The 12,180-nt window shown below is 39.3% G+C and overlaps 1 protein-coding gene across 2 annotated transcripts; it reads right to left on the bottom strand.

Moving 5' to 3' along the window:
• Positions 1-1,182: 1,182 nt before the first annotated feature.
• LOC121417658 (iduronate 2-sulfatase-like) lies at positions 1,183-9,965 on the bottom strand. 2 transcript variants are annotated; one of them, XM_041611424.1, is made up of 8 exons: positions 9,380-9,965; positions 8,445-8,590; positions 7,617-7,794; positions 7,226-7,314; positions 5,477-5,666; positions 4,459-4,709; positions 3,423-3,549; positions 1,183-2,994 (listed from the first exon to the last, which is right to left on the bottom strand). In XM_041611424.1, the coding sequence occupies exons 1-8, from the start codon at positions 9,471-9,473 to the stop codon at positions 2,150-2,152; spliced, it is 1,920 nt and encodes a 639-aa protein (XP_041467358.1). In that variant the 5' UTR covers positions 9,474-9,965; the 3' UTR covers positions 1,183-2,149. The 2 variants fall into 2 exon arrangements, with proteins under 2 accessions (XP_041467358.1, XP_041467422.1); XM_041611488.1 differs by having other exon boundaries at positions 5,495-5,666; positions 9,380-9,964.
• Between the last annotated feature and the right edge of the window lie 2,215 nt (positions 9,966-12,180).

The raw sequence follows: 12,180 nt of genomic DNA, 5'->3' as shown, positions 1-12,180 counted from the left end.
AACAACTACTGAAAAGTTCATAAAATAAATAGCGTTGTAAAGATTTGTTGGGGAAAAAACAAGGACTGCCAAGGATACTCCAGGCAGCCACACGGACCTAAACGGCAGCTACACGGACCTACACGGCAGCCACACGGACCTACACGGTAGCCACACGGACCTACACAGACCATCCCGGATGGCTTTGCCAACCCGGCAGTCCACGGATGACGCCGGATGTTTTTGACAGTCAAAAACTGCCGTGTTGGCCTCCCGGATGTTCAAGGACCAACACGGACCACCCCGGACCTCCAAGGATGCCCAAGGCGCCAACACGGATCTCTCCCCGGATCAGATCCGGGATGGTCCGGGGTCTATATGTGACTAGGGCTTTACCTGCTATACAACCGTAACGCAGGTAAATAATATTCGTACAAGTATCGGTACGTTGGTTGGTTGGTTTTAGTAGGTCGGTCGGTTTGTTCATATAAATTTATTTATTTATCTACTTCTATTTTCATTCATTCATTCATTTACCTATTTATGCCTTTTATTTTTGCCCACCAAAGGAATTTGATTTTGGTTCAATGGTTGCAGTCCCACAGGTGTGATTACGAAATCGAAGACTGCCTCCCTCTTGTTAACAAAAATATTTACAATCAACTGCTTGTTTGTGAAGGCCGCTGCTGATGCTGACCCTATACGGCTGGTTCACGATCTGATTTTGGAAAACAAATATAATTTTTCCAGTTTTCTGAAAATTTGAATGAAAAGTTTGTTTATTGAGTTTAAAATCAACTAAACGGATACTAATAATAATCTTTGATGATCGCAAGTTTTTATTTTGGAGTGATTAAAAGCCAAATTAGTTTAAATCGGAGCCAATCGTACTACGCCTATTGCTATGCCGTAATTACGACTCGACTAGATATTTGACGATTTAGAACAAGATATTCCACCTGTCTCAATACTATAGCATCAAATTCTCCTACGTTCTATTCACTAGCGTACCTAAGGGGGCGGGGGCAGACTGGCCCCTGAAGAGTCACAACTGATCCCTGACGAGCCACAAGTGGCCCCCTCTTTTGAACTTGAAGACCTTTTTTTTTGCTTGTCATTTTTTTTCTGGTAGGAAATCCTTTATTTTTGGTTGAAGACCGTTTTTTTTTGGGGGGGCTTATCAATTTTTTTTTTGGGGGGGAATGAAATCCTTTATTTGTGGTTGAAGGCCTTTTTTTGCTTGTCAAGTTATTAGAAATATTATATTGGTTCTTGTAATTCTAGAATATATGACGTAACATTTCATAAATCCCCCCCCCTTCAGAATGGTGTTAAAAGCCTTTTAGAGAGTATGGGAGTAGTTGCTGTTTTATGCAAATTGCCCGTTAAAATACACAATTTTATCAAAACAGATTGGGCTAATTAATTTGATTTTATCCATTTTCTTCTGCATAGCAATATGATATGGCATTACAATTTTCAAATATAACAGATTTTATTTACAATTTATTAGGTAATACATAATTTGAACATAAAATCGCTTGCGAAAGACAGATTTTCATTATAAGCAAACTGCTTGAGAATATGACAAACCATATTCAATATGATCATATCGAATGAGCATAAGTTGGTGAGAGAGCGATTAATCGATCGTACTACAGTATAGCAATGAAATAGTGTTACATCAATATGATTACGACGATTTGGGCCTATACAGAAGCAGTGGCCTGAAATCATTATCCCGAGAAACAATCCTTATTTAGCAACCCCTCAAACCATGCAGTTGCTACAGTTTCATCGGTATCACTATTTAGCCAATTTTCTTTCCTTGTATTTTAATCTTCTATCATGTCTATTGGCCTAGTCTGCTGTGCAGACCCCTCACTCAAGTTAGGAAATGTGAATGCTTAAATGATTTGTGTACTGAATGCAGGGCTGAAGAAAAGTTTTATCATGTTCTACTCTTTGTGTAAAGACTCAAGTGTTATAATCGAAATTTCAATGAGGATCTGTGTCTGCAGCAGACAACCATCGGTCGCACACCACTGTATGTAGCAATATCTTGAACAACTGAAAAAATATTGTGCAATACTAATCGAAACGAGGATCAAGTCTTTAAAAAAAACTTAGCTCATATCAGTTAATTTACATTTTGTTCTTTTAAGAGAGATCAATTCGGTAAGCAGTCACGCCATCCCCTCTTGAGGCGTTGGCTTAGATCTCTGACAAGTGTCTCATACTGCATATCATCCGCGACATTTTGATTTTGATCTGGATCTATGGCATTGATGTAGAGTTCCTTGGCTTTGACGTCAGTCCAGTTTCCTTCAAAGGTTATGTGATTGAAGCCAATCCATTCTGTATAATGATATTCTCTTGTTCTCATGGAGTAACCCATGATGGTTATGTTGACAAGATGAGGGACATCACTACCCTCGTCTTCTGGAACCACACGTGGTCTTGGATACTGACTGAACGTCGCGTTTTTCCACCGCCTGAAATTTGTGACGCGGTCGGAATTACCGCTTGAAATACCGTCGCGCATCCGGTGTTCGATCAGTGGAGCAAAACTTACACCTTCGGAGCAGAAATCAATATTGAAAGATTTCTCCGGACATATTGGAGGAATGGTAATGTTTACTAGATCTGCAAGTGTAGGAAAGATATCGACAAACTCGACAAAGTCCTCGATGTATGCATTATCTAAACGCTCTATGTTCTTCGTACTGTTGTCTTCGGTGAATGTGTAAAGTTGTCTCTCATCAAGTATTTCTACGTCACTGACAGCGTTTTTATGGAGATACCTGTCCAGTTTAGTACCCATTTTCTTATCTTTTATAGGCGCATTGTCCGTCATTTTCTTCTCAGTCTGTAGAGGATCAATCAAATTAAATTTTTTGACCGAATTCCAGCGTGTGTCAGTCAGACCAGGAATGTGAACCATTAGAGGGGCTCTAGTCGCCAATTCGAAGTTTGAAAACTTGCACCATTCTCCATGCTCACCAAGCTGCCATCCTGTATAAGTAGAGGTTTCAACAATGATTAGACCTAATGTAAATTCAGATTGAACTTAAGCTATCCATTACACTTCAGAATAAAGAAAGTAAAATAGGTAAAATATGTGTTTCCTGACAGCATAGATTGAAGAAATGTGTATCTGATGAATATTAATTAAAACAGACTGCCGATTCAACGAACTTTGATTCAATGATAAAAAGGAAATGTAATATCATGTACCAACGCCTAGCTATATGACGTGTTGAAACTGATCTAGTTTACCTCGATCGTGCCCAACCTCGTGCCAGACCTCGTGTGTGTGTGTCATGCCCTCGAACTAGGCCTATATTATTACCATTATCACCCATCATCTTCATCATATCATCTTCGTTATTCCCAATTCATCATTCTTCATGATTAATCATAATAAATCATAATTCACTTGCCGTGGTCACCAACAAACATGATAACGGTGTTATCAGCGAAGCCAGATTCTTCCAGAACGTTGAGCAGTCGGCCTACTTGATAGTCCATGAAGGATGTCGCTGCATAGTAGTTTTGACGCAGAGGTCCCTTGAATAAGAGTCAATAAAATCTATTACAATCAAAAGCAATTACAATGTGATTTTCAGACCAGACTAATGACCAATAGTGCTGAAAATTGTGGGAAAATTTTAAGTAAAAACAAAATTCAACATTATTTTATCAGGCTTTATACTGTTTGTCATCAAATTACATTTACAAGTTTTAACTTTGTGTGAGGGGAAAAGAAAAGGCTAGTTAAATTTCTTTTTAGGCGAATAAATTTCCGAGAAAGTGAACTGTATTCTATACCCTATTGTTGATGACAGGTTGGAATGCGTCGGGATATGGAAAGTGAGCAAAAACGTTATGGAGGTAACCATACAAACCCTGTATTACCTCTGCATGTTTCATTTTGGGAATTAACAATTTGTTAAGATTTTGATATTTTTTTATTGTTCTTATCCCTATGTCTACCGAGAAATTGCATTATAATTGGCCTGTCACCCGATGAAGGCAGTTACCCTCATACTCCCCGTACTTTGCCGAAGTCTAGATGGTGGCTAGAGAATATATGAAATAAAAGCCCTTGCAGCCTTATAATGATAATAATAATAATTGGCATTTATATAGCGCTTCATCAATCTACCTCTGTTCAATGTGCTTCACAATTATTATTACCCGGTACGTCACTGGATTCATAGCATTCCAAGCAGCCAGTGTTAGGCGCAAATTTGCTAAACCAACCACAATGACGGTTGTTTCCTACACCGGTACCCAATTAGCACCTGGGTGAGAGTGGATTGACTCCTTTCCAAATAGGCAATGGTGGGATTCGAACACACGACCCTCTGATTACATGGCGATAGTCAGAACCGCTACGCCACGGCGCTTATATGGGGGGGGGGGGTATTTCGACCACTCTTCCTCTAATCGCCAGTCCCTTAATCATAACCTTACATGATAGCTCAGCGGGAATGTGCCATACGGGAGGGGTAATTTCAGCGTCCTCAGGTCAGCATCCTTTCTCATCCTCCCGAACACCTCCCATGCCACACTCGGCATTTGATCGGGAATGTTCGGATTAGAAGCGATTTCGACCGAGCTCAGGGGGTACAAGGTTTGGTACTCCTTCGGGTATTTCCAAGGAAGGTGAGGTTTTCGATAGCCAACAGCCAGAAAGAACGGAGTCTTCATATGATGCGACGGAGCTAAACACGAAACGAAATAAAGTACTTTTTTCAAGAATGAATATTGATACAGATCGATGGATGCGACTTTGGAGAACAATCAATTCATGAGGTCGACCTTAACTCAGGAGAGGGGGGGGGGGGGGCAGGGGCTTCCAAAGAAGAAACAAATTACCATGCAATGAGTCAGGTACGTTTAGTCGATGCACAATCTCTTTCGTTTGGCATGACCCCCCCCCCCCTCCCTGCCCTATTAATGATCATAAACAGCACCAAACCAGAAAAAGACATAGCCAGTCCACCATTTTTGCGCAAAAGCATTTCACGGAATAAATATTCCTGACGGGTACCTTGGTTGAGTGTAAAATTGTAAATTAATTTCTTGCTAAAGGAATTAGCGCCATGCTTGTAGGATTCGAACCGACGGCTCTCCGTTTGAAATATGAAACCAAGTAAAGCACTACAAATTTCATCGAAATTGGATAGGCCCTATAAAATGGCATTCATAGTTTCGCTTATAGTTTTGTGAAATTAATCAAAAAATTTAGAATATCATATCTTTCTTTCATTAATTACACCCGTTTCGAATAAAATTATGATTTTTACCTATATGTTTGAAAACTTGTTTGATAAAACACGGTAAACAGTAACAAAATGTATAAAATTCTGCGTGCGTCGTATTTATGGAATCTTTAATCTTTTGCTGAGAGATAATGCTTTTAAAGATCTAATTTATTGTTCGAGGATAGGCCTTTTTAATGAATAAAATGATAGACAAAAAGATATACTCGGCACCGTCTCCATACTTTCAATATCTTCTAATCTATCTTTGAAGGTTTCCGCAGAAGACAGATTTCGAAGGATTTCTGCTGCACGGTCGAACGCCTGAAGATCCGGTAGTGTTTTCTCGGGCATCTTGTCTACATCGATGGGACACATGGCATTGGATTTCAGGGATCCATCGATGCTCGGGCATACCTGAAAAGAAAGGAATTACCAAACTGATCAGTAATTTCCAAAATTATTCCAGTTTTAGTTTTCAAAGAAAATTTAGGGAAAGATGAAGAACTGTTCCTACCCATGGGTCGCGGGTGATCATTAATTGTGCAAGCAGGGAGGTGGTACTTCCCCAGCTGGTGCACGTAATAGAAATTACTGATAAGAAAAGTCGTGGGTATGAGAAAAGAAGATAGATAAAGTAAAGATGGAAATTTAGAATAACTTGAAAAGAGCGAGTTGGGTCGAATAATTAGACCTAAACAACAACAACTAAGTTTTTCATTAAAAAGATCAGTGAAGTCACCTGACACGTACCCCCCCCCCCCTCCAAAAAAAATACACTGATACCGCCCTTTGTTGCATGCGCAGGAGCAACGACACCGAAATATTAAAGTTAAAAAAAATGAAGTTCTGAGTTGAGAGGGAGCAAGGCAAGCGAGCAAAATATATTTCATGACAGGTAAACAAATAATCATACAATGTCATCAGCCAAATAAAAAATGAAATCAATTCGATTTTTAGACTGAAAATCAATTTGTTGATGTCAGGAAAATGATTTTTTAAGTATTTTATTCACACCACGGGTATCTAAGGCTAACATAATTATATTGATTAAAATTATACATAGAAAGTTTCCCGGGGATCACTTCCAGTGGACAGCATCCGGCAAGAGAAAGAAAATACGAGGAAAGAGCGATGCTTTGCGCGTTTTGGCGTGGAATGCGAATGGAGTGTGGAGTGTCAAAAACGCAGACAATGAGAAAAAAAACAAGCATAACATACAGCGTGCAAATCTGGGACACCATCAGCGTGAGATGTCCTAGCGGCATGTGTCACGCTGCCCTCTTCATTTTTCACCGGCGAACTTCGCCGGCAAACTTCTCCGCCTCGCATTCCTCACTTCACCGGCGAAGAAAAAAATGTACCCTTTCGCACTGACATTTTTTCCCCGGCGAAAGTCAACAGGCGATTGCAGAACAAACGAAAGAAAATTGTAAACATTACTTCTTACCCATTAAAAAAGGTATAAAAAAATTAATTACAACATGATTTGGAAGTATTACGAGAAAAACAAACAATATTACCTTGTTTTTATATTTTAGCGCATTTTTTTTTACACATGTATTGCTTTTTAATAAATATTGTTAGTAAAAAAAAAATTATGTTCGAGGGTATTTACTTGGCCAAAGCATTCAGCTGAGCTTGCAACTATCGCACGCGGAATCTCGGTACAGGGGACTTCGGGATAGAAAAAAATGACCTCTGACGTCATTAAAGAGGAGCAGTTCTCCGGTTTACTTTCATACTGGCCTTTTCACCGGCGAACTTCACCGGTGAAGTTCTCCTGTGTACCTTTCATACTGGACACTTTCCCCTTCGCTGGCGAACTTCACCGGTGAAGTTCGCCGGTGAAAAGCGCAATGTGTACCCTTAAGTCATCGTTTAGCAGGGTCCCCCTTTTCAGGACGTTTTTGGCGGGGGGGGGGGGGGGTCACTGCCATTAGAGTGCGGGAGTTTGGGGGTTTTGACACTTTTACCTTTGCATATATATATTTATCCGTTGAAGGATGGTATGCTGGTATTGACCAGCTGTATGGATAATCGTCATTGCCACCACTTGCTATTCCTGCATGAGATAAACAAGAAACTCGCAATCAAAATAAATCACAAATATCACAATATCTATTTAAAACTGATTGAAGACTTGCTTGCGACAAAACGCACAGTATCATTTGCTTTAGTTTACTGAACTTTACATTTTGTAATTGGTATTGTTTTTATGTGTGGTATTTATCGTGAAATTGATATATTCTACCAGAATAGTAAGAAGAAATATCGAATATAGATTATAGAACATAATCTGTAAGCTACTAGGTATTCATGCGTATATAGAAGAAATAAAACATCAGATTTCTACACAAAATATACCTGGGTGGAAGACTTTCCCAATGGAAGCAGTAAAGTATCCATGTTCTTTGAAGTGTTGTGGTAAAGTAGTATAGTTTCCTGCTGCATCCCTCCAATAAGAGTAGAAATCATAGAGCTTGGTTGTATCAGGACGTCTTCCTGTTAGGAAGGATGTTCGGCTTGGGGCACATAATGATTGCTTGTAATAGAAACAAATCTAAATCTTGATATTGTCTCTGCTATAGGAAATATTCTTCTAATTTGCCCTTTCTCAGTTTAAACTTAGTGTGATGTGTATAGGCCCTAGCTGGCGTGATATTCTAAGTGCAAAACTCTGGGTTGTAAAATTGCATAAATTGGTGATTGGTGGTGATTTTTTTACCTGATTGTTAAGAAAGCATGAATTCTTGTAAGCAAGCAACCAAAGGAGCTTAAGTTCCTCTCCGAAGGACCTGGTACTGAGGATTAATGCCTTACCAAAGGGCACTAGCGCACCAAGTGGGAATCGAACCCGGGTCACCGGATTACGAATCCCCCGCTCTGCCGACTGAGCTATCGCTAATACCATGCATGGTCACATTTGTTCTACGGCAGCCGTACGGCGAGTCGAAAACAGCCGTTTAATTCACTTTTATTCAAACCTTATTTAGCTGGTACAAAAATGTTAAAACGGCTGTTTTTGATGGCTCGCCGTACGGCTGCCGTATGACCATGGTATAAATGAACAGAACGCTATGTGAATTTTACTCTGATAAAGTGCATATTGAAAAGCTTCATCCTATTCAATGCTATTTTCGATATTAGTAATTATTGAATACTGATTTGTAAGAAATGGACCAGAATTATTACCTGTACCATAGCATTTGTAAAGACAGCTGACTGAGCTGCGAGTTGGTCGATATTTGGTGATATGATGGGACCCCCATAACATCCAAGCGATGGCCGGAGATCATCTATTACGATGAATAACACATTTGGTTTATCTGTGCCCAGAGCTGTCATAATAATTAATGTAAAACATGAAGAAAAAAAGGAAATTAGGAGATATTGAAAAGGAAGGATCAGAGAGAGAGGGGGGGATGGGGGCGATAGACACTGAGAAAAACTGATGGAAAAATTACGATGGGAGGGTAATAGAAGGGAGAGAGGGGGGTTATAAAAAATCTTAGGGTAACCAAGTAAACCTCAATAAATTAACATTGCTATAGAACCCCCCCCCCCCGATGACCAATATTTTGACAAGCAAATACTAACTGTTACACAAACACAAAAAACAAATAATTATTTTCATTATAAGGAAGTTTGCTATCGACTTACAACTGTTTTATTGTGAACATGTTTTATTCATGGAGTTCGGCATCAACTACAAACGGAAATATTAGTGAATCAGTGAGCATAATACTTACATTGGTAAAATGAAGATTAAAACATACAAATTATCAAGAGTGTGCCATAATACCAGTTCATATTCAGAAGGGGTTTTTTTCAGACCCCAGATCGACGTTAAACCCTTAAAATGTTGGGCAACATACTGTCCACACTACAAAAGTTTAAACATTTATCCAACTCTTGGTAGTTTTCAACCAATATTGTGCAGTTTCACAAAGACATTACTGGTTTATACCCAGAATTAGATAAAGTATTGTTGCGTGGACAGTATGTTGCCCACTAAACATTTTTAAGATCAACGGAAGTCAATTATTATACCACCAAAGAGATTTATATGCAATAGTCATATTCAATATACTGATCATGATATGAAATTTAAATCAAACTGTATTTACCTGATGTATGTTGAAAGCAGAATGCCAATGCCGACCATACAACAGCTAGAAAATACATTTTTATTGGACAAACCAACCATCCTGGGAAGTCCATTCCTATGGATCAGATACTGAGCCCATGTAAAACGAACCAGCGTAAGAGATGGAGAGGTATAGGTCTTTGATGTATTGTATCAGTGAAAGGTATTCCACCACTTGATCCAGCTCGGATATTTGACTTGACTATAATTTGTCTGAAAAGTATTCTGCCACTCGATCTTGCTTTGATATCCGGATTGGCTATATATTTAGACGCAACTTGTTGTTTGTATATCAATCGTAATGTCTAATACAGGAAAGTGAGATATCTGACCTCTCACTTCCCTGCGTGGATCATGTTCAAACTTCAATCCGGACTCTGGCAGTGGTATTGTCGTTCATTCGCAGACCCGCGGATGGCGGGCTTTTAGCCTTGCTTTTAGTATACTCATCCGAGTCGGAGCATCGATGGCCCTTTTACAAATACAGTCATGTGGCCATTATTGCATTCAATAAGCAGTCTTTGAAATGACCCCTTTTCAAGTTAGTAGGCCTAATGTATATCAACTATATCTTCACCGCTTCACCGCTTTGCATTCGCATTATTTGTTAACATACCCGGTGACATACTCGTCCTGTTCATGATTACAAAAGGTGCTTAGAATGTCCCGGTATAAGGTCTAAACCCCCCTCCCCAAAAAACAAACAAAAAAAATCAGCTCGCGCTTTGCAGACGGTAACCCATAATACTATTTAATATTACAATCATCTTTATAATAGTCCTACCGAATACACTCGATCATACCCCCCCCCCCTCCCCCTAGCCCACTCCATCCCTCAGGCTCGGTAATGCCACTGATGGAATCACAATGAAGCTCAATAATTACCAAAATGAAGATTTCGCATTATTATTAAAGGAGTTGCCACGGGATGAAACATTCAACATTGATGAGGAAAACTTTTCGTATTTCAAATACACAAAAGCAATATTGGCATAGTATTGAGTGTACCATACATTGAGTCACTCATACTGTCGTGGATCATTAAACTCTAATCATTTTTTTTTAAAGTCATTATTTTCATAGAATTTTGCATATGATTTTATGAAACTTTGAGTGTGAGGTGCGTTTAACTCAGTATACCTATTTAAAATCAGCCTATTGTTGGGATGGATTTGGCCTTTCATGAGCTGTTTCATTACAATCACTGGGTGTTGCTAGGTTGGGCGAACTTTGCCTGTCCATTCATTGACCTACAGTTCCATGGTTTGCCCAACCTTGCATCTATCAGTGATTGTCATCGGTATACAACCGTTGAAGTGAGGTCATATGTTTCAGGTGTGAATTTGCTAACACAATTGTTTCCATGCACGGACAAATGGGCGTTCTTAACAAAAACTTTACTGAGAAAGATATATGCATACATTTGAATTTGTTTACTTAATATGCAGATTCGTTTGAGATTATCAAATGAATGACAGGATGATATCCAAGCAAGGATACTCCGAGGATGGGATAGGGGGATCACCTCCCGGGATCAACTTATCCGATGGTCGTACGATAAAGGTGATATAGAAATAGCAAAATGAGATTTATTATTTTGAGAGTGGTGGTGCTAGTGGCGATGATTAATTATGATGCCGAAGATGATGACAATGATAATGATGATGGTGACGATGATGGTAATAATGATGGCGATGCTTGATGATGATGGTGGTGGTAGTGGTGGTGTTGATGGTAATAATGGTGATGATACTGATGTTCATGATAATCATAACAATGATTGTGATTGTGATGATGATGACGATGATGGTGATGATATTAATGATGATGATGATGATGGCAGTGTTGATGATGATTGTGGTGATGATGATGATGTTAATGATGATGGTGGTGGTGGTGGTGGTGGCAGTGATATGATGCTAATGATAAGGAAGAATTACGAAAAGGTAAATTCAAAGAGCAGCAAAATATGTTTTTCTCTCGATGTTTCTTTTTCTGCATATAGAATAGATTCATGATCTTGAACAGCGCCATCTAGATGGGCGGAGTTTTGGGATGCACAGTGATATGCACCGAGAATCTGCATTTTCGAAACAGTAATTTGCATTTGAAAGAGAGAGGGGCGTGGCATAATGCACGAACGCAGTCTGCGTATCAGTTGTAATCATTTTGCACATCATATATTCCTCAGAACATCCGCATCAGGCACATTTGGGGTTTAGCTGCCGATTTGTCCAGTTCTCCGGTAAATTAAGGTGAGACTCTCTTTTTTGCTTCTGTTCAAGATAGATTCGTTCTTACAACATGAAGGTTTTTATGGCATAGTTTGAGTGGAATTGTAAGAATTTAATACTGCTACCCGAAAAAAGTTGAGGCACTATCTAGGATGGGTTTGTATGCGTATGAATTTGGAGCATTTTTCATTTAGGAATATCAGGAAAATCTTTGTCATCTCTATCTTTAGCTGCCCAAGGTCGCATATCGGTATCAGAGTTGTTGTTTTTTAATTTCATTTTGGGTACATAAATTTGAAATGTATTGATACTTTTGCAGTTAGTTAGAAACACAACTATGTATTTACAGTAGGTTTTGGGGAGAAAAGTTTACCTTATTTCGTACACCCTCACCACCAACTAGCGTTATTGGTGGAGTGTGGCCACGCCCTGGTTCATGTCCGCCAAGTTTTCACCCGGGACCGCTATCCTGAAAAACACTTCCTGGTTCTCGCCTTATTCGCCACTGAGCATTCATCTATTGGTTTTTCAGTCTGGTCAGGTCGCG

The sequence above is a fragment of the Lytechinus variegatus genome, chromosome 1, assembly GCF_018143015.1.
Source record: "Lytechinus variegatus isolate NC3 chromosome 1, Lvar_3.0, whole genome shotgun sequence".
Lineage (NCBI taxonomy): Eukaryota > Metazoa > Echinodermata > Echinoidea > Temnopleuroida > Toxopneustidae > Lytechinus > Lytechinus variegatus.
This window is presented reverse-complemented; position numbering and strand designations above follow the sequence as displayed.

Coding starts and splice junctions, on each gene's coding strand:
- LOC121417658 (XM_041611424.1), bottom strand. CDS start 9,473: ATGGACTTCCCAGGATGGTTGGTTTGTCCAATAAAAATGTATTTTCTA. Junction 8,591..9,379: donor CTGCTTTCAACATACATCAG/GTAAATACAGTT, acceptor TTATTATGACAG/CTCTGGGCACAGATAAACCA. Junction 4,710..5,476: donor AAGTATGGAGACGGTGCCGA/GTATATCTTTTT, acceptor TTTCGTGTTTAG/CTCCGTCGCATCATATGAAG.